This window comes from Perna viridis, chromosome 8, assembly GCF_037379345.1.
Source record: "Perna viridis isolate PV_CMFRI_1.1 ecotype Kerala chromosome 8, ASM3737934v1, whole genome shotgun sequence".
NCBI lineage: Eukaryota > Metazoa > Mollusca > Bivalvia > Mytilida > Mytilidae > Perna > Perna viridis.
Window position 1 is genome coordinate 12,239,522 of NC_142452.1, and position 23,817 is coordinate 12,263,338.

The 23,817-nt window shown below is 33.9% G+C and overlaps 1 protein-coding gene and 1 long non-coding RNA gene across 2 annotated transcripts; one reads left to right on the forward strand and one right to left on the reverse strand.

The window, feature by feature from the left end:
- Nucleotides 1–902: 902 nt before the first annotated feature.
- LOC148609359 (uncharacterized) lies at nucleotides 903–8,318 on the reverse strand. Its single transcript, XR_015914451.1, has 3 exons — nucleotides 8,255–8,318; nucleotides 2,739–2,830; nucleotides 903–2,225 (listed from the first exon to the last, which is right to left on the reverse strand). It is a non-coding gene; the product is annotated as an uncharacterized LOC148609359 (long non-coding RNA).
- Nucleotides 8,319–11,981: 3,663 nt separating this feature from the next.
- LOC148609360 (uncharacterized) lies at nucleotides 11,982–15,295 on the forward strand. The gene is made up of 3 exons (XM_088541031.1): nucleotides 11,982–12,304; nucleotides 14,402–14,593; nucleotides 14,952–15,295. The coding sequence occupies exons 1-3, from the start codon at nucleotides 11,989–11,991 to the stop codon at nucleotides 15,179–15,181; spliced, it is 738 nt and encodes a 245-aa protein (XP_088397157.1). The 5' UTR covers nucleotides 11,982–11,988; the 3' UTR covers nucleotides 15,182–15,295.
- Nucleotides 15,296–23,817: the final 8,522 nt, after the last annotated feature.

Sequence of the window (23,817 nt, forward strand, 5' to 3'; positions counted from 1 at the left end):
TTAAATCATGACCAAGGACAGTTTCTGTCAGGATCTGTCAGGGAATAGGGCAAAATTTGACCTGACCCAGGAAGGCCCATGTCAGACCCTATTGGGATCTGTCAGGATTTCTGTTCTATCTGCTATAGTAGAAGATTTTCATAACAAATTCTGACAGAATTTAAGAATGGTCAGAAATGTGAGAAAACAATTTAAAGTTCTGTTTTTTTCAGAATGTGTTTGTTTGTTTGTTTGTTTGTTGGGGTTTAACGTCCGAGCAGCAATATTTCAGCTATATTCAGACGATGAACATGAAATTGATGAAAAAAAAAATGAACATGAAATGAAATAGGGATGGGACTCAAGGACAATGTTATCGACAAATTTTGATTGCCACTGGAAATAGGGAGAGGTGGGTAGGGTCGGGCAATTTAGCCTCCTGTGGCGGAGCCCTATGGTTCCTACTCCGGGAGAATACCACAGTAGGGTTCTTTAACGTGCGAGGAACGTGGCATCTTTCCCAACACGGTGCACCACTATGGTTTGCGGTCAAGTTTTCCGTATTATAGCCTGACAACCCCGGCATGTAACACGCCAGGGGTACCCCATTCCACCACCTGGGGCACACATTCCAGTTGATCTGTGGGCAGAGCGCCCTAGCCCCCGGCTAGGGTTCTGAGCACTATTTAGTCGCCTTATACGACAAGCTTAGCGCTGCTGCAGGCCTATTCTTTTAACACCCGGACCTGCACGGGGCTTTTTCAGTATGTAAGTATATCAGATATTTTGAATTAGAAGCACATTATAGTTTGGTCAATATATAAAAATTATCTAACATGATTTTAATATCTAAGGGAAAATTTCCCTGCCTGTCCTAAATGTTCACATCTCTGATGTATTAAACTTTCGCATTAAGTAAAGAGAGAAAAAACTAGAAAGCATAGTTTAATTGAATGTAAATGAAAACAAGTCATTAAATCAACGAATATGGTAAAATGCAGATAACTAATAACAGGTGACTACGAACCAGAGGTATGGACTGATTATTGAAATAACGTAATCTATTGTTATAACTAACAACTGATATCAAAGTGATTGCCATTTAGTATAATAAACAAACGCAGTTTTTATTTGGAAAAAGTATAATAAGGCGCATTGTTTGAGATTCATTTATAGTATTAAAATCGAACTATCGTACTTTCTAAGTGTATTAATCACTGACGTATGTCCAAATTACACAATTTGTTGCGTAGTGACTGAAAGGTTGTAAAGACATGTTTCAATAATTATTGAAGTACGTGTGTCTTATTAACAACTGATTAAACAATTATCCACTCTAGATTCGCGGTTATAATATAATGTCGTTCAATTTTTGCCAAACCGTTAAATGTTTTAATTCAGGAATATCCATAAGCATTAGACATTTTGATAATGATAATAAAGTGCTGTATCATTGCAGTTATTCTAATCTATCACAAAAGATTTTCACATGCACAAAATCATCAGCAATCATCAAGGAGTATTACAAATTTTGATTTTATCAATGTTAAGATAATTGAAAACTACATAAGGACAATTTATAGCATAAGCGCCATAGAATGTTCGATTCAGTGTACTGGTAATGAATTGTGCATATCTTACGGTTACAACGAGATTAGCGAGACATGTATACTATATGACACAGATTTCACTAATTTCGGTTCTATTGCGAAAGTTTTTGAGAATGGCTGGTATTATTCATATGTCATTAAAGGTAAGTAGATTAATTTGCAAGTTAAAAAATTTTATGAAATATTTAATTCGCAATTATTTAGGATATACAATTATTATCTTAAAACAACGTCTCTGTAAATAAATTTTGATTGGTGTTATTTTATTAATAGATCATGACCAGAAAGTTGATAATTGCACTGCTCCTTACACCAATACCATATGCTCACCATTCTGCTTTCACTTCATACATAACAGTTCATCTTCGTACGCTGAATTGGCAATGATGTGTAAAAGCTATGCTGGCGGTGCTTTGGTAAAAGTCGACAGAGGATTAAAACAATTCTGTGTAGAGAGACTGTTAGGTAAAATTGTAAACTGCAATTATACTCTTCCTTTGCGAATACTTTTACAAAAGACACGTGGAACAAATCGGTTTTCATGCTGCAGATGAATACACTATAACGATCCACGAGTTCATGATGACGACCATAAACTTTCTATGGAGACGACATCAGTCTTGAAGCAACATAACCCTGTTCAAGAAATTTAATGTGAGAAGACTTGTGCGGTACAAAACTTATGCGTTGTTACGGCAAGCTTTGACATAAGGTATGCGTTGTGATATGCAAACTCGACACGTAAGTGCTGAAGTGGTATTGCCACAGATGAAAGGAAAATTAACAATACGGAATGAAAAGTCATTGTATTTGTCATTTATTTTGGTCAATAGTTTCCCTTTTCAAGTATCATTTAAAAAATAAATAAATGGGTTCCTTTATAAATATATCTTTTACTATGTGCCAACATACTAGAAAAGGCACCTTCTATTACACGCTTATATTTCTTTGATGAATTATGCAGATTTAAGCATATGTTTTTCCGGGAGACTCGCCTATAATCTTGCCAGATTTAAAGTCACGTCAACTTCGAGAAATGAGATAAGATACTTGTACTACAGTTTCTTATGATGTAAAGCATTGTTGTCATAATGTAACCATGTACAAAATATGACTATATCCAACATATAACTATGTCAATCAATTTACCTTGCGCCTTCAATTGGATGAGTATTCATTTATTTTAAATGTTCTCCAGGATGTGTTATACTATTTTGTTTTCCTGTTTGGTCATATTTTTTCTGAAATAATGAAAACAGATAGAATATACTTTAATTATGCTAGCTTTTCAAATAATCAGAGCCCCGTGCAGGTCCGGGTGTTAAAAGAACAGGCCTGCAGCAGCGCTAAGCTTGTCGTAAAAGGCGACTAAATAGTGCTCAGAAACTTAGCCGGGGGCTAGGCGCTCTGCCCACAGAGCAATTGGGATGTGTGCCCCAGGTGGTGGAATGGGGTACCCCTGGCTTGATACATGCTGGGGTTGTCAGGCTATAATACGGAAAACCTGACCGCAAACCATAGTGGTGCACCGTGTTGGGAAAGATGCCACGTTCCTCGCACGTTAAAGAACCCTGCTGTGGTATTCGATAGGAGTAGGAACCTTTTCTGTCCGTCACAGGAGGCTAAATTGCCCGACCTTACCCATCCCCCCTTTTTCCAGTGGCAATCAAAATTTGTCGACCCTATTGTCCTTGTGACCCATCCTTTTTTTTTCATTTCATGTTCATTTTATCATCCATTTCATGTTCATCGTCTGAATATAGCTGAAATATTGCTGATCGGACGTTAAACCCCAACAAACAAACAAACAAAACAAATAATCAGAAGGGCCGATATATATACCACGTTTTATCTGAAGATATAAATGCCCGGTGAACTTTTCTTATACCTTGTAATTCTATACATGGTTGGAACGAAAAAGATTAATTTTTGATGAGATTTGAGTTCTGCATTTGTTGTAAAACAAATTAAAGTTAAACATTGGATCCTTTTTGAAAAAAAAATAGAAGCAAAATTATTCTTTCACTACATGAGTAGATTAAACATTTCATTTTACCGCTATAACCTTGGTTCCCTTCATTACTCTTTCGATAGTTTGTAAAAAAAGACCTTCAATAGTAGACTTGGTTTAATTTTGGCCTTATTTCTAAATTTAGTAACTTTTAGTCCTTATTGTTTATATTTGCATAGTGAACTTTCGTCTAATGTTTAGGATATATGATACAGGTAGTTCGATATTGATTACAAATTTAACAAGGATTGAATTACGAGGATTGTTTGGAGACACCCTATGTCTTCTTGCTTTACTTATAAGTGAGAAAAATATTTTATTTGAAAAATAACATTTCCTAATATGTTGATTGATTCAAAGAAGCAAACAGATTAAACTTTTAACTATGTGTTATATTTTCATGCAACAGATTGCGTCTGTAAATGTTATATTATAAATGATCAAACTGTGTATACTCCCCAGAAAATTACACAGAAGATGTCTATATCCAAGGCAGACGAAACGAGACGCTAAATATATGGAACTATGACGACGGAACGGAAATGACCTTTTTTTACTGGTGTAAAATAGGTCGTCAACCAGACAATCGACGGAGGGAAATATACATAGGTGTCATTAGAGTTGATGGTTTTTGGCATGATCTGTTTTATGATTCAAGGCATGCTGCCGTTTGTGAACAGACTTAATAAGTAATACATTAAAAACACGAATTATAATTCACATAAAGTTTTGTTTAATATTTATATTCTATTTCATGTAATTATTTTTATTACTGTCGTTTGTAAAACAAAAATTAATCTATTTTACCGCAAAATGACACTTAGTAAAAGTTAGTTATAGAAAGTTAAAATTAAGCCCTTTGTAAGACTTATATCTCATCCAGCAAACCATATATAAACACTAAGAAGATTATAAAAATGCAAAATAAATTTACAAGAGGCTCCCAAGGGCATGGATTGCTCACCTGGTTAAATTTTGCCTTTCAAAGGCAATAATTTTAACAAGAAATTGTCCAACAATTTTGACTCAGTAAGTCTTTGGTAGGACTTATCATAAGGATCATTTCAACAATTGAAAGTTAAGTTAATTGAAAGTTTCTTTTAATGTATCGTAATTTTCAAGATACTGACTAAAAACTGTTAAAAAAAGAAGTCATTTTTCCCTTTCAAGGGCATTAACTTTTACAAGGGGTCAACTGACAACTTTTATTCCTGAAAACGTTTGTAGTCCTAATAATAGGGATCATTTCTGCTATTGAAAGAATTTGGCTAAACCTAACGGGTTTAGAGATATATACTGTCTGACCCCTATGTTCTATTTTTAGTAACGGCTGCCATGTTTTCTGACAGTTCCCCATATCAGTTCTATGCATGATACACCATAGAACATTCATACCAAGTTTGGTTTCAATTAGTCTAGTAGTGTCAGAGGAGAAGATTTTTGAAAGAAATTACATTAAGAATAGCAAAAAATCGTTGAAAAAGAGGAATAACTCCAACATGGCGTAACGGATTAAAACCAAAATTTGACCAGAGATAGATCTTATCATGCTGAACACTTCTATTTATGTTAGAATTTAGCTACACTTTTGGTTTTTGAGATATATGTGAAAAACTACTGTCTGACCCCTATGTTTTATTTTTAGTAACGGCGGCCATGTTTTTCGACGAATCAAAAATCCCCTAATCAGTTCTATGCAGGAAACCCCAAAAAATATTCATACCAAGCTTGGTTTCAATTGGTCAAGTAGTGTCAGAGGAGAAGATTTTTGAAATTAATAACATTGAAAAAGCAAAAATCGTTGAAAAATAACTTCAACATGGTAACTGATAAAACCAAAATTTGACCAGAGTTAAATCTCATCATGCTGAACACTTTTACCCATGTCAGAATTTAGCTAAACCTAACGGCTTTGGAGATATATGAAAAATCTGCTGTCTGATCCCTACGTCCTATTTTTAGCAACGGCGGCCATGTTTTTGAACGAATAAAAAATCCAAACATCATTTCTATGCAGGATATCCCAAGGAACATTTATACTGAGTTTAGTTCTAATTAGTCAAGTAGTTTCAGAGAAGAAGAGTTTTGTATAATTGTTAACGACGACGACAGACGACGACCGACGCCAAGTGATGACAATTGCTCACATGGCCTTTTGCCAGGTGAGCTTAAAAAAGAAATATCTGTCTAGACAGAAATAGTAAATAGACCTCAATATATCTCCTATAAACAACTGAAAACCGAAAAAGACAATGGATAGAAAATACAAGTTTATGTTCACACAATTGCTCACTTAAAATTAACTATCACCAATATCGTGGCAGTTAGCTGACATTTTGGCGTGTACAAGTATACAAACAAACATAAAACACATTAAAATTGAATGATTATCTCATGGGTTGTCAAGAGTGAGGAGTCAGTATTGTATGAAAAATAAAACTACTTTTCAAACTATGCTCGAACATGAAAATTTGATTAATTCAGTTATTTGGGCGTCATATGAGACAAATCCTTCGTTGACTTCCGATGTAGATCATAATGTAACATAATGAACTAACTGTTATTTAATGGCTTCAACATTTCCTTGTTTCACAGAAACCTTACAAATCATTCGTATAATACTTTTATAATGTGGCAACATCCCTTCAGCACCTGCGTATGGAGTGTTCATATCACAACTCATACGTTATGGCATAGCTCGCCGAAAGTACGCAGACTTCTTGTATCGCGCTGGAACTCTAATAAATAGGCTTCTGAAGCAGGGTTATGTTGCTACAAAGTTGAAAGTCATCACTATAGAAGTTTTATTGTCGTCATCATGAACTCGTGGATCGTTACGGTGTATCCATCTGCACCATGAAAACTGATTTATTTAACGGGTCATAGTTGTTCTTTCCTCTTTTGTCTACCCCGGACTTGACTTTTTATAAGCAACTCTGCGGGTATTTAAAGAAAAGCAGAGGACGCCTACCCTACCACCGGTGCACCTGGTCCATGCTCCCAGCTTTTTAGTGGAGTCCGAGTTACTCATTTGCTTTTGTTACTTTGTATGTATGATTTTAGTTACTTTATATTCTTTGTTGTGTATATCTATTTTCCATGTCTGGTCTTTGTCCCTGGATTACATTCTTTTGATTACCGCTGTAACCTTGGTTCCCTTGATTACTCTTTAAACGTACTAATTTTTCCAACTAGACAAAAAAATACATAAATGCAATTCCTAAAAAAGGCTTGATTACATAACAAAATATAACATCAGGCGGATGCAGGATATTAGGTAGGGCAAAGTGAATAGAAGTAGAGGCTGAGCGAAGAAAAAAAAAGAAAAAAGAAAAAAAGAAAACATTGAAAAAATAATTTATCATGGTGCAGATGGATGCACCATTGCGTTTCACGAGTTCATAACAACGACAATAACTTTTTATAGCGATAACTGTTACTTCGAAGCAACAACATTACCCTATCACAGAAACATTATTGTAGGAACTCCAGAAGGTTCAAGAAGTCCGCGAAGTTTCGACATGCTCTTGTACGATGTATAAGTTGTGATACGAAAACTGCATTTGCCGATGCTGAAAAGATGTTGCTGTCGATAAAGGGAACGTTAATGACACAAACACAAAGACGTCATGTTTGTCGTGTAATTCAGTCACGAATTTTCCTTCCTATCGATCTCAGAGATTAAGTCAAGATATGAGGCCAACTTCATAGTGTCTCTAGTAATCTTTTTCTAAAGTTCTTTAGGGCAGATGCAATGCATAAAATCCCCAAATCTAGGAAAATATCTTAATAGCGGAACCTATAATCAAAAAGTTGAATAATAAAATTAGCTTTAAAATAAACCCGATAGGAGTGAGGAAATAGGTCAGCGAGTAGCGGAGCTTTAATTTTATTTAGAACTCACTGTTTTTACAAACAATCGCGCATTCTAAATCAGTTTTAATCACTGTTTTTCAAGTATCTTGTTCATGATTTACAGACGAATCATCAACAAATAAACTACCAAACTACCAAATCTATCTGCTACATCATTTACAAAATGTAAGATAATACCGGACTAAGAACTGTCATCTGAAGCAACCTCATATTTGATTTTCATAAACTGATAAACAATCTCTTATTGGTAAAGGACAATACATTTTATTGATACCAATTTTTAAGGTTATCGTAACATGTGCAATCTTCCACTGTTTCAGAATTTTTTCCGATGTGGTTCTGTTATCGCGTTACATTCTGTATTAATAAAGTTAGATCTCATTGCCTTATTTTTTGTGGATAGTTTATCCCTAAACAGCTTTCATTTAACATATAGCTGATAATCTTGAGTATTTTCACGTCTATTGTCGTGGCAGGTAAGTACCTTTAACCAGTTTATTGTAAATTATATGTTAATGATTTCTTATTCCAAAGAAGCTCGCAGAATAAGTAAAGATTATTAATCGGATTATGTATGGAGAAAAATCTTCAATCGTTCTCTTGCCTGAATCAGTATATAACGATAATAAAAATATTTGTTATAGGATTTGGAGATTTATCAAGTCATAAATTGATTTATATAAGCGCGTGATTTCTTGTTTTCTAAGAAAGTGAACGTTATTTTTGGTTATTTGTTTTTTTTTTGTTATTTCGAACGCAGTTTTAAAGGAGTACTTACGGAAGTAGTCACACGTCCTTGTTTCTCGTCTAAAGGTATATGACATAGATAAAGCCTTTTTCAGAACTATTTATATAGAAAAAAAATATTTGTACTGTATTCTACTTCTGTAATCGGAACTTTCTTGTGATAAATGATCGACTTGTCGTTATAGAAGAAGACTATAACGTTAAAAATCTGTTCATATACAGATAAAAAGTATCATATATTACATTTGTAACATACACGTACAAACGCATGATACATGAAGACAAACAAGTCATGTAACACCAACTAAGATAAGAAAAGTCATATGTAAATATTGTGCATTCTTTCCTACTTAAGAGTTTCAAAGTGTCTATTGAAATATCTCGGTCAATGAAAACAGTTACAAGTGAATTTATTATCAAAGTCTATTGTTGAAAATTCTGAAACTTCTCATTATACAAATAGTATCCTGCTTTTGTGTCATATTTGCTCAGTGATATCAAAAGCTTTTATACTATGGTTGAAGTATATCATACAATGAATATATCATGTTGAGTTCATGTAATAGCAACCCAAACCTAACATTTTCGAGGTGATTCATGCCAGTCTGATCGGTACGGTATTTGATTCAAATGTTACATAGAGTTTAGAGTTAAATGTACATGTATTTTATATTGCTCAGTGTCATCGTTTTGTTTGCTTTATTTTGTAGTTTTGATTTTTATTTGTCCACTAACGTTTTACAACTTGTTATTGTTTTCGATGGTAATTTAGATAACACGCAAAAATACGGACCAATCATAGGAAAAATTGTGCTTTCACACCTAATAAACCACCATGTTACTTACATATTATTAGATAAACCTATTATGATACTATTATGATCTTCTTCATATTGTTTTGTACCATAAATAATTGCCTGGCCATTATGTTCAACTGAACGCAGTAATTCTGGCACTTTATTGGATTGGGTTGCTGTATCAACAAGATAATTTGTTTTATCTGTTTAATGTACGTGAGTCCTGGCCTTTAGATGGACAAACTGAAACAGAATACCTGGTTTTGGGAAAACAAAAGAACCGTATATAACCAAAGATTAAAGAAACCTTCCACACTATCAACCCTGCTGTCATGATAATTTCTTGGCATCTAACTTTTTGTCAACCAAAGTATTAGAAATAATTAAAATACATGTAATTACTCCTAAAACTAATTCTAATTAAATAAACTTTTAAACATTTTTTTGCCTCATAAAGGCCCATTGAGGATCAATATTCATGGTCAGAGATACTAAGGGAAAGTCATTACAATACTGTAAAGTCCTAAGGATTGTTAAGGGTCTCCTGCGTAGTAGATGTCTGTAAAATAAGCTAAACACAATCCATATCAGGGAGGAGACTCAAAGTTTCAGGGGCGACAGTGGTGGATTTGTACCTTACGACGTTTATCGTCTGTTAGAACGGAAAATAATCAGTTTAGGTTGTTCTTGGTGCTTGTATTGCATTCATATGTTCTTCAGTGAACTATGTTGCAACGTGGTTCTAGGAGAAGATTTATCTCAATTTTGTTAATACACATTTCCGATGCAATGTAATTTTATGCCTTTATGAGAATCCCTGTTTTACTTAAAATACGCTTCTTAATCATGGATTTGCTCTGTCTTTGTTAAAATTATTATCACAGAGGTTCAACGGTAGGCATCACATTTAAATTGACAAATATGAAGTTTGTGTATCTCACAGATGAGACTAGATAACTTCAGCTAGTATCCACGTAGTACTGGATTGACAACCTATCTAACTAAACATTTTATATCTGCAATAGTGTAGCGTTTTTGACATACAAAGTCGGAGAAGCTAAAAAAGCTATTTCATATGATCCAGAATTTTCTCAAAATCACATGATTTAATGCAATATGATATGATATCAAATATAGGATCAACTGATCTGACGTTCACAATTTTTGGTTTATGTTTTATCTTGATCTTGATTAAAATGTTTTTTGTTTTTGAATACTTACCCATCACTTTCTTTCTAGTTTTTTTTTTACTCATAATGCATAATGATTCCTTGATTAAATTATCATGTGTGAATTGATCCGTTGTTTTGCTGTGGCCTGTATGTTTTCTGACGGGTTCTGCTGGTAGAACATTGACATAACTACCTTTTGGTAGTACCTGATGTCACTCCCGTTTTTGGTAGAAGTTCGTATTTCTAGTGGTTTAGTTTTTGTTTGATATCTTGTTTTCCTTGTCTTTATTATTGATATATAATTGCATTTTATTCTGTTCTCTACATTGTTTATGCAGAGTGTCTTTTTCTGTTTACCTGTTTTCAAGTTCAGGTCATGACTGAATTGTCCTGTTATTGACGCTTCGATAATATTTACGATATTAACTTGTCGCCAAATGGTGATACATTGTAACATTGGGCATATTGTTTTTAGTCTCACAATAAATCTTAACCCACTTGAATACTTAAAATTTTTTGTACAAAATCCAATTGTAAAATTTAAAAACTTTTTAAACTCGGATAATGTAACCTTCAAATATGGGCTTAGGTAAGAAAATAATGAACAAAATTTGTACGTCACGCTTTTCTACAGGATAGGGGTTTCACACACATCAGCATTACATGAAGAAATAATTACTTAATTATACTGAAAATGACAAAAGGAACTCGGAAACTGCTACTAGAAATGTTTATTAAAAAAAAAAAAAAAAAAAAAAAACAAAACAAAACAAAACAAAAACAAACAAACCGATTTAACATTTACTGTTTTTTTTGTAAGTGTTGTCACCGACGTTGGGTTTAGTATTCACCTACATGTTAAAGCTTTTTTTATGAATTTTCAATTTTTTTTATGAAATTGCAAAACTGCTTACTTCATCAGAGTAGGTCATGTACTCAGCAAAAACCTCAATATATGTAACAATTGTTAGACTGCCATTTTCATTTATCATATAGTTAATTTGATGATTATTTAAAAAAAACAACTTTTTTTTCTCTTAGTTAGTACAAGGATATTTCGAAAATAATATTCAAAATGTTATAAAGCTGTAAAAATGGTAAGAAGGTGTTAAGTATTGTTTAAAACAAAATATGGCAGATTAATTAAGCATTCTAATTAAAAGGCTTTGTGACCACAACCCGTGGTTGATTGACAACTGCCATACGAGTAGCAGACGCATGGTTTGTGTTAACGTAATTTACCTCCCACGAATTAATTAATCGTATAATTCCTCACTGTTATATGCTATATATAGGTTTTTTCAAATGAACTTGCACTGCATAATGGAATCTTAGATAGTTCTTTTTATAGCGTTCATATCTTCTGATTTGTAAAATCAAGGTAAACAAACACAAAAAACACAAAAACCAGCAATCAAATCACAATAACGTCGACGAACAAAATATTTGTTTTTGATGGAATTGAACATTTTTAAAAGACCAATACAAAAAAGGAAGATGAAAGAAAAACAATGAAGGAAAACATTGAAAGGTCACAAGATAAAAAAAATCAAAACAGTGTTGCAGATCGGAAGTTACAAGTAAACAGTAAGTTTAAAACTGATCAAATGTTTTATTTTTCTAACAATAGGTTGCCTAGATACTCAATTATAATAAACATATTTCTATGTAAGGAAACGAAAGCCGTTATATCATATTAAATATATCGGTCCATATTAAACCATTTATGAGACTAACGTTACATTATCCGTATTTAAATGTTTGTCCCAAGACTATCCTGTAGTTAAGACATCAGCATGCAAGGTGTTCGCTCATTACTTGTGTCCTTAATACTATTATATGCAGGGACATTAAAAGTCTTTGGTCGAATACGATCGGCAATGAGTATTCGTAATGACGCTTTTAATGACAGGAAGATACTTGAAAGGGAAATAAGTTTAACTCTTACTAGAAGCTTGATTGAATGTGGTTATATCTGTGGTGCAAAGGACCTGTGTCTGTCATATGGACACAATGAGATTACGCAGACATGTGTTTTGTATGACAAAGACTTCACTGATATTGGTTCTACTCAGATAGAAGATGGATGGTTTTACTTCCATGTAATCAGGGGTGAGTATTACATATGCCTAACTTCAAGTCACTCGACGAAATGTAGATAAATAATATCACTAATGATAAAAAAGCAACACTATTAATGATAATGATAATTTGAACGTAATTGACTTTGTTTCATGTCCAATAACATGTTCGACAGGTAAAGCAAAGTCATGATGAAATTGAAATAGAAAAAAATATTCAGCCTTACCTTATGTTTTCATTCGATGTAACTTAAACTTTTGTGTTAGGATGCCGGACTTTGTCTTAAAAACACATTTCAAGTAAAAGGTAAGGAAAAAGAATAAAACCGTCTTTGAGTAATGAAATCAATGAAGTTTGAATATGAATGATATCAAAGTCAAACTTTAAGAATTAAAAAAAAAAACACATGAAAGTGATTAATGTTATAGGAAAAATGAATGATCTACTCTACTTTTTAACCAATGTTCTACTCTTTTCACCCTTGTCACACTGTCATGCGAGAGAAATGAATGAATTTGATTGAAAATGCCAAACACTGCAGATTTATCGTAAATGAATGATGCAAAGATGGTGAAAAGCTACTTATCGATAGGTCATTCGGAATATTAGACACATTTCACTAACATTCTATTGTTAGTTATGTTATTGGAAAAAAATGATGTTATATACACTATATTTCCCCATAGTCACTAAAGACAAGTGACACTTTTTCATATTATAATACTAAAACAATTTAAACAATTCACGTATTTTTTTAAGAAAAAATAAATGAAATAAGTGTTTAGTTATCAGCACATTACATGTTCCTTCTTGACCCTGACATTTACGATTGCAGCTCGAAATGTTCATTCATTACAACAAATTTTTATCAATTACACAAAATAACCCTTTAATATTCGTGAAGGAAAATGAGCAGAATATTGCAGATTAAAAAAATGATCGTGAACATTTTTGTCAGTCTCAAAAATACACGAATTTATCTTCAACAACTGATTGCATTTTGAAAATGAATATAACAAGTGGCTAAAAATGTTTGTTGAATTTTAAAACATTTAACTGATTGCCATCATGGAATGGCGACCATTTAATTGTTTTAATACTTCCAACAGAAGCCCTTTCGATTATATGTTTTTAATATAAATTTTAAGTTTTTACGATTTTTCCTATTTTATTAATTGCCTAGTCTTTAAACAGTGGCTATTTTGGATTTCTTTATATGACATGTAACAATGTGCAAATGTTTTTCAATTTAATTAAGCCGTTCTCTGAGACCCTTTGCGGAGAAGGAAATAATAATAACCCCGTGCAGGTCCGGGTGTTAAAAGAATAGGCCTGCAGCAGCGCTAAGCTTGTCGTAAAAGGCGACTTAATAGTGCTCAGAAACCTAGCCGGGGGCTAGGCGCTCTGCCCACAGAGCAACTGGGATGTGTGCTCCAGGTGGTGGAATGGGGTACCCCTGGCGTGTTACATGCTGGGGTTGTCAGGCTATAATACGGAAAACCTGACCGCAAACCATAGTGGTGCACCGTGTTGGGAAAGATGCCACGTTCCTCGCACGTTAAAGAACCCTGCTGTGGTATTCGATAGGAGTAGGAACCTTTGCGCTTCGCCACAAGAGGCTGAATTGCCCGACCATACCCATCCCCCTTTTTCCAGTGGCAATCAAAATTTGTCGACCCTATTATGCTTGTGACCCATCCTTTTTTTTTTTTCATTTCATGTTCATTTTATCATCCATTTCATGTTCATTGTCTGAATATAGCTGAAATGTTGCCGCTCGGACGTTCAACGCCAACAAACAAACAAACATACAAATAATCATAATAATAATAATAATAATAATAATAATAAGAAGAAGAAGAAGAAGAAGAAGAAGAAGAAGAAACAGAACAAATACGATATTTTTCCCACTTTGATAAAGGAAATAATGTGAAATAATAAGTGTCAATTGTCAAGGTAGTTAAAATTGCCTATATACAAAATTGTACATAGAAGCGAAATACATGATACGTTTGATCTAATATCACAATTAATATATAACCCCCCCCCCCACACACACACACAACCATACAAAATATATTGGAATATTATTTTTTATAATCCTGTAACAAGCTTTTTTATTGATAGATTTTGAACAGTACAATGGGCATTGTACTGGTCCCTACATATCATCAGTATGCTCACTGTTCTGTCTACACTACGAACACATTTATCCCACTACCTACAATGAATTAAAAACTATCTGTGAAAGCTATACTGGCGGTGAATTGGTGAAAGTTGAAAGGCAGTTGAAACAACACTGTGTTGAAAGGATTTTGGGTAAAGATGATTAATAACTATTGCTTAGTATATTACAAGTGGTGAATAAACATTAACATGATAAGCATTTAGCATTTAAAAACGCCAGTGCAATTCCCGTTATGCATCACTAACCTTATAGCTACATAGCTATATGTTTTTGGTCTTGTTTTAAGAAATAAACTATTAAATAAACTTTGAATTGATAAATGTATGAATCTTGAAACTTTGGATTGTTTCTTGTTGGTTTTTACCTTCTCATTTTGACTGGCATATATATCTCAAACTGTTGTCATATTCTGTTGTCAATGAGATTATTGCAAATATTATATCGCTAAAGTGACATCTCAATAGTAACCTAAATGTTTCTTCTTTCCAGAAAAAGTGTCTGGATTGAATGATAATGTTTACATCCAGGGAAGGCGAGATGAAGCACTGAAGTGGAAATATGATGATGGTACTGATATTACGTTTTTTCGCTGGAACACAGGTGAGCCGAGTAATGGAACAATTGAAACCTATCTTGTTATCATTGAAGATATCTTCTTATGGAATGATCATGCTGAAGACGGTGACTTCGTACATGCTGCTGTGTGTCAACAGAAATAGTCGAGATAGAGACGAGAGCATAACAGACGTACGATGTTCACAATAACTCATAATTGCTCTTGGGAGTAATAATCTCAACAACTTATCTCTAAAGTTTATTATACACATGTATATATGCCGTTTGAAAAAAAATATTATCAATTTATGTGCTTCTCTTTTTCTATACCTGTTCTACATTCTTCATTGACACCAGTATAAATATCTACAAACACTTTTTCAATGATTAAAACCCGTTGATTGCTCAACAGGCGGGCGAATTAGTTCCGAAAGTCACTTTGAAGCAAAAAGTATTTATCAAAAAATATGAGATTTATTAGTCATTTCACATCGTTTATGTCACTGACCATTCACTCTTTATTGACCGACAATGTTGGCCTAATAAATTCTAAGACGAATACTCAGGATGACAAGAGGACAAACATATCTGGCTTCAAAGTTGAACAATGAATAAATAGAAAAACAACGACATTAATATATAACTTAAAATGTATATTGGTGATCACCACAGTTTCAGTGAAAGAGTAATCAAAGGAAACAAGGTTATAGCGGTAATCAAACGAATGTAATCCTGGGACAAAGACCTGACATGGAAAACAGACATACACAACAAAGAACATAAAGTAACTAAAATCATACATTCAAAGTAACAAAAGCAAATGAGCAACTCGGACTCCACTGAAAACTGGGAGCATCGACCAGGTGCACCGGTAGGGTAAGCGTCCTCTGCTTTTCTAGAAACACCCGCAGGTTGTTCATAAAAAGTTAAGTCCGTGGTAGACGAAAGAAAAGAGGAAAGGAAAACTATGACACGTTGAACAAATAAGTTTTCATGGCACAGTAACGATCCACGAGTTCATGATGACGACCATAAATCTTCCGTATTGATGACTGCAATCTTGCAGCAACATTACCCTGTTCCAGAAGCCTATTTGTTAGAATTCCTGCGCGATACAAAAAGTCTTGCTACACGTATGGCACAGTAACACAAGTAAATTAGCAACTCGGACTCCAATAAATTACTAAGAAATGATAATATTTATATATCATTAAAAACCAAGTGATGACCTGTAGAAGTTTTAGTTTTCGTTGGTTGGAATTTGGTTGACAAACATCTCATTAGCAATCATACCATATCTCCAATGGTTGTATTATGGAAATAATAACTTTACCAAAAACACACAAAAAACATAAAAATGTCAGGGCAGGCTCGAACTTAAACAAGATCAATAAGAACAACCAACTCCCTAAAACAGGGGTTGAACCCACACTAGGAAACAGGAACTAAGGTACTATTGACGAAAATGGCAAATACGGTATCGCTATGACCTCCTGGAATCACTGAAACTTAGTGATCATATGCACAAACAGGACATAATAAAGGTTCAGTAAATTTCCAAAAAAACATATATATATCTGATGGGTATAGTTATGCTCTTGTCTCGTTTTAGACCAGTTCAGCAAATCTGATTTTATTACAGACTTTCGTACGAGATGTTCTCTTGGATTGAAAGATTTCGGATTTATATTTATTAAGTTAGAGGCTCTAATCATACCAAAATATGCAAAAGTTAAAAAATCGTAAATTTCTCATATTTTTACAATACGAATCAGATCGTTAGGTTTCAAAGGTTACTTAGACACAGGTATGATGCTGATTGTTATGACTAAGACCTCTAAAAGTTAAGTTCAAATCAGTAGAAGCAAAACACTCAACAGGCAATCAAGTGATTGACTTCAGGTCTCATGTCCAGAAAAGCAATTCTGTCATGTTTGACCTTTTTCCACAATACAGCTCGTCTGGTCTCAATATCTGGAAGTCAAATAATACAAACAACTATTTATCAACTTTGACTATCTATATATCTATAACCTTAAATATCAACAATATTATCAAACGTAGGAATTGAAATATGACGCTCTGAAAACGTAACGCATAATCTCTCGGACTCCTCAAAGAATTGTCAGAATACTGTTCTGATATATTCCACCTTGACAGTAAGTCGGACAGTATGTTTGACGGGCTAAACTTAACACCTTGCTCTCCCGTCAATAGCCCTGGTTCAAAATATCGATACACTGTTCATTGTCGCAATATAATTGTATACTCTTATTTGATATGTTACATATCTATATAAACCGTTTACACCTCTAAAATAGACATCTGAACGGTACGCAATGAATCTGGAAGGCCTCGTGAAAATACTCAAACGTTGTAAAATTCACACAGCAAAGTCTTTTAAGGAAATAACAGCGTCGGGTTCTGGTCAGTCTATATCTGGAATAATGCTTACGCCATTGTATTCACGCAAGAAACAAATACACCATCGTATGTCTCGTTTGAATTCTTTATCTAAATAAACTTCCCGGTCACTTGTCGCGTCGTGCAATATTTCTAAATTCCTACAAGAGTTCGTATTTCTCACTTAATTTATCGTCTGGAATGCGAAGGGTCATGTTCACAAAAATGTACTTTTAGCAAAGAAAAGCCAATACAATAGCAGGTTCACAACATTTATCGTCGCTAACTTCCGAAAAAAATGTTAAACAAATGTATAGTCCATTTTAGCGGACGATCCGGCACTTAATCCGCCAAAGTCTTCTACATAGTTAATTGTATGATTTTTTTCCCGACTTTCACAGCATAAACGAAACGGCATTAGTAGTTTGTTGACACACCTGAGGTGACGACCCCATTCCAAAAATTAAGCGATAGTCAATATTAAGTTATACCCTTCCATTTGTAGCCCTGTAAATGAAAATAATATATATATATATATATATATATATATATATATATATATATATATATATATATATATATATATATATATATATATATATATAATAATAAATAGCTGTCTAAATGCACGAATAAAGTTCATTAACTAAATCAACTGCGTTTGTGTTTTATCGACAACGAAATGAGTTCATGTCTTGGGTACTGTGAAAGTACTTTAATTCGTGGATACCAATTTTCCTGAGTTATAAAAGAATCGCAAGTTCGTGGATTCTTGAATTGGTGGTTTTTAGGTTTTCAGTATACACTTCAATGGAAATCTCCTATTCGCGGGAACCAAATTTCTGGGTTTGGCCTACCCACAAAAACCACAAAAATTGGTACCCCACGAAATTTTGTTTAAGTAGCTCAATTTATGGAGTTCGTTCAAAAATGTATCTTGCAGATTGACATCTTTTATAGACGATAACCTAACATGAAAGCAATAAAAAAAAATTCTGTTATCATTTGTCACAGTCATAGTCAATAGACAACAAAAGAGGTGTCATAGTCAATAGACAACAAAAGAGGGTAGGCCTTAAACGGGCCGTAATTTGCACCAAGGGTCACTTATTTGGCTATATATCTGTCAATATAAGACAACAATATAGATTGATAATTGTGCCTACGAATAGGGTAGTCTGGCAATCTTTCTGGGATATATTTCAAATGCCATCTTTATCTTAAACATTCTACTATTCGTCATGGTAATTTTGTAACAGTTGTTTCCATAATAAAACGTTAAAACTAGACCTAACGGGATTCTTCAATGAGCAATATTGGGTTGATCTGACGCAATAACACATCCATGCACCTGTGAAAAATTATTATAAGTCACTCCATGAAAAGTATAATACTTAATACCAAGATTTAACACTTCATTAAATTGATTATTAAAATCAACTATATACACAGAGAAAAACGCAAGTAAACACTCAGGGGAGTGAAACGCACCTACAAGTCTTTGGGACACAAGTTAAAGGAAATAGGAACTCTGAAATTAAGCTCTGAATATGAATATGATTTCTAATTGGGACAATCTCTCGACGAATGTTTGACGGAATCAACGGATCTTTCTTTACACACACAATTGCTAAGTTCATTTAGAAGTTTCTTATTACCATAAGAATCAAAGTGATATAAAGAACGGTTACAATTTTCTACTTGATGTGCACTGCAAACTGGATTATGGGTGGTAGGTCTCTCTATAAGCCCGAATTCCTTGTCCGAGTGACTTGGTTTGTACATACATGTACTCGTGTGGCCAGGATACATCACACTTAACACGACACAGTTTTACGTTAATATTTGTTCTTAAATAATGTATATGGTAAGTCTTTACTTGTTGTTCTGACATGACCCTTTAGCTTGTCTTCACCATCGTCCGTAGACTGCGATGCCGAACCGAATATGAAGAATTTGAGGACTCGTTAGCTTTAATAAGCATGTAAGTCAGGCACTTCATCCGACTCACTCAAGTTTTCAAGGTTGGTAATTTCACTTGCTTGTATTTGTCACAGTGTTTTTGAAGTTAAACGTTTTATAAAACTTTCACTGCTATATATTCGGTTGCTAAGAGTCTGACCGTTTTGCGTTTGCGTTCTGTCAGAAGGACATTTTTCATTCACAAGTAGTCATGTTTTAACATTTGATTCTACAGTATGAGATCTTCAATTGTTCTATCCAACTCAGCACTTAAATCCAAACCTCCTGAAATATTTGATCGCGAGTGCCAGCGGCAGCCCCTGTGTCCACTTTACGTGTACACTTGTCATAAGGAGTGCTGTTTGATGAAATATTTCCATTGTATTGTATAGCGCTAGGCTTCTTACAATTAGGCTTCTGGAACAGGGTTATGTTGCTACAAGATTTATGTCATTACTACAGAAGTTTCGTGGTGGTCATCCCGAAGTCCTGGATCGTAACGGTGTATCCATCAGCACCATGAAAATTAATTTGTTCATCGTGTCTTAATTTTCCTTTCCTCTTTCGTCTACCTGGCTTGACATTTTATGAGCAACTCGGTTGGTGTTTCGAGAGTTAGAAAAGCAGAAAGAGCTTTCCCTGCCTAATTCATGCTCTCAGGTTTTAGTGTAGTCCGAGTTGCTCATTTGCTTTTGTTACTTTGTTTATATTATTTTGGTTATTTTATGTTCTTTGTTAGGTGTGTCTGTTTTCTATGTCTGGTCATTGTTCCTTGATGATTACATTCTTGTGATTTCCGGTTATTTCTTGGTTCCATGGTCAATTTTCTCTGAATGAATCAGTTTCCTAGCATTAGGTTTAGTCGGATATATAATATTACAAATGTTTAGGGGCTTTACATTCCCTTCTATTTTCCATCTTAAAAGAAAAAAAAACGCACATACGTGGATGACTGACACCCATGTTTCCATCAAACACATGCTTTACTATTTATACACGGATATAAAAAAGGTGAAGTAACCCTCGGGAAACCTATGTGTCAATAAGGCACAATGATTTGTGTCCCGTTGTGCACAATTGGCTCTACGATCCGAATCCTGTGTAAAATAGTCGAAATCTGTTAAGTTCTTGTTGAAGCCCTTATCTAAACACTAGCATGTATAAATATGGATATGATTATAAAGATGTATGAACTATTATTTCTTATTCATTCATTATATGATTTAAATGTGATGTTTTATGCAGGTTGGTACATCATTATTAGAAAGAGAAACAGGCCTGTGTTTCATAACAAAATCTGAAATTTGAAATTGAAATTGGATATTTTAGGAAAATCTCAACTTAAAATTGATTTTATAAAACCGGGCCAAGGATATTCATGATCCTAGCAATACACCATGAAAACAGACAAAGCACAATGAATAACTCAACATAACTAAAGGAATAAAAGTGTCCTAGACACAAGTAAAAATCGGTAGTATGGACCAGTTGAATTGGTAAGGTCAACATCCCCTCCATTTCTAGAAACACCCGACAAGTTGTTAAGGATACAGTTCTTCAAAACACTGTTGATATCATTAGGCCTTCATTAAGCTCCATGTGAAGAGAGGGCTAATGTCTATGTTTGTATTTTTAAAAAAAAGTTTTATATTAAAAATATCATTTAAAGTAAGAAACAATTAACCAGGAGGTAGCCAATGATACACCTGCCCTTTAGCAGATAAATGGTACATACCACGTTGAATATAACTCTCAACTCGCTGTCATATTCATAAGTACTATGTTTGTGATTTAACCTCCTATGATAGATATTTCAGGACGAGGACAATTGATCGATCGAACATATCCTGTTTTGTATTAACCCAACACGCTGAGTTTAATCTTTATTCTAATAGTCCACATAAGCAACAAACCTTAGGTAGACAGGCCAACCAATTAAGACACAATATTCTGTTTCCGAGGAACCAAGTCGTCACCCTGTCACCTCTAATATCTCGTACTTTGCAGAGCATTTTAAACTGTTTGGGCGTAATATATAGAATTTACAGTAAAGAGTTTAAACAATCAGCTATAATGCATATACAAAACAAATATTGTGTATCTAAATATAGGAGTTCAAACTAATGAAGTAAATATCTACACAGATTTTGTTACCCTAAACACCGAATTAATGACTATTTGGACGGGGGATGTGATTGGTAATATTTTTAAAAGAAAATTAGTTCAAATTAATAACACTATTAATGTATGTCCAATTTTCTTTAGAAAAGGCTCCGTGTGGGTCCGGGCCGGGAGCTACGGCGCTCTTCCCACAGAGCAACTGGGTTGTGTGCCCAGTTGGTGGAATGAGGTACCCCTGGCATGTAACATGCTGGGGTCATCAGGCCATAATACAGAAACCCTGACCACAAACCATAGTGGTGGAAAGGTGACATGTACGTCGTACGTTAAAGAATCCTTCTGTTGTATTCCATTAGGGTAGGAACCAAAGGGCTCTGTCACAAGAGGCTCAATTGCCCAACCATACCCACTTCCAGTATTTCCAATGGCAATATAAGTTTCTCGATCCGATTATCCTTGTGTCCCATCCCATTTTTCATTTCATCATCATTTCATGTTAATTTTGTCATCCATTTCATGTACGTTGCCTGAATAAAGCTGAAATATTGCTAATCGGCGCATTTAACCTCGACAATCAAAAACGGAAAAAACAAAACCAAGAAATTTTAGCAAAGGGATACTGTACTTTATACCCGTTTCCGGCCCTGTTATTTGCTGAAACTTTTTCCTTACTCGCTACAAAGACTTGTTGGCATATTGGGACAGTTTAATCCTACAACGATTAATTAACACAGACAAAAAATATTTCGTAGCTGCACAATATTTAGGTGTCAAAAGGTCATCGCAAATATCGCTTTAATGCAACATTAACTTTCATTAATTTCGTACGAAATTTTGTTTGCCCACGAATATTGGCCACGTGCTTCGGCAAACGAAATATTTTGTCGATAGCCTTTTGAGGTTGGAATATCTAGGTTATCAAAGCATGTGACCAAGTCTCCAGCAAAGAAAAAATGGAAGAATTAATTCAAACACTAAATGTTACTATATTCCGTATTATACATGTATCTATAAATGATCAACAAATACATGTATCTATGAATGATCAACAAATACAAGTATATATAAATGATCAACAAATACATGTATCTATAAATGATCAACAAAAGATGTTTACAGTTAACTTTGAATATACAGCTTGAATTAAGGTATGAAATGGAAAGAGGAAAGAATTACTAGCCGTACACGTATTTAAATGTTTTTTTCTCAATGATTTTTATGGTCTTTCAACCATACATTTTATATTACTATAAATTCGGAAAAAGGAACATACATGTGCATAAAAAGGTAGTTGTGGTGTTTAAGGAACGGGTACATGTACATGTAAATGGAAATATCATTTGTTTCCAAGAATTAGTCTCCTATTCTTTTTGTTTGTAAAGTATAAGTCATGATTTAACTACAAAAAAGGAAAGAATATTGAAGAAGTTGCATCATAACCATTGTTAAACCGGTCAATTAATCATGTATGTTCCTGAGGGGGAGGGAAATATTAATCCATTGTAACAAACAGTTTTAAAAATAAAGGCAAAAAGAAACAAGCGTCTAATAATAGAAGTATAGGCCTATTACATGTGTAAACTAAGGAACAATAAAGGTTAAACTGTGTAGAACAAGTTCAATTAAAGTTATGAGTTGATAGAAAACATTATATTATATCTATATAACTTAATTGTTACATTTCAATACAAAAAAGTTGGATTTAATGATTCTTAAACAAGAATCCATACAAACAACGTTACATAGGCGGATCTGCAAAATGTACCACCAAACCTCTTTCAAAACTTTTAACTTCTATACTCACAGCTGTCAAAGAGGGTCTCCAGTCTTACCACAACACTTGTTACTCCCGTAGTGGTATTAATTCAATGTGGATCCTGAAAAATTCGTAAGATAATATAATTAAAAAATCAAGATCTGAGTGATTGGCCTGGAATCACCTTTGTTGAGCTGTTTAGGAATTATTGGCAAAAGAGGCCATTTGAATTCAAGTCTTTTTCTCATTCTGTATCAAAATCTAATTGCAATTATATCAAAAGCTATATAAAAGTGTACATGTGCACACAATTTTGATAAAATAAATTATTTACAAATATTTTCACCATGGAAATACATGGCACAGCCTCATGTTTTCCTGTGATTCTAAGTCTAATGCAACTGTTGTTTTGTGCTACATAATTAAGTGCCTATTAATGTAAAATTTAGACACTGACAATAGTGGGAAAGAAACCCACCACAGAGACGGTGCTTTTTTTCAGTCTATATATGCTATATATTTGCGTAATAATAATACTTTCTGTATTGAGATATCTAT

What these genes read in the sequence shown, in the direction of transcription:
- LOC148609360 (XM_088541031.1), top strand. Translation starts at nt 11,989, where the DNA reads ATGCAAGGTGTTCGCTCATTACTTGTGTCCTTAATACTATTATATGCA. An exon ending in TTACTTCCATGTAATCAGGG is followed by an intron (nt 12,305 to 14,401) that starts GTGAGTATTACA and finishes TTTTATTGATAG; the next exon opens with ATTTTGAACAGTACAATGGG. An exon ending in CTGTGTTGAAAGGATTTTGG is followed by an intron (nt 14,594 to 14,951) that starts GTAAAGATGATT and finishes TCTTCTTTCCAG; the next exon opens with AAAAAGTGTCTGGATTGAAT.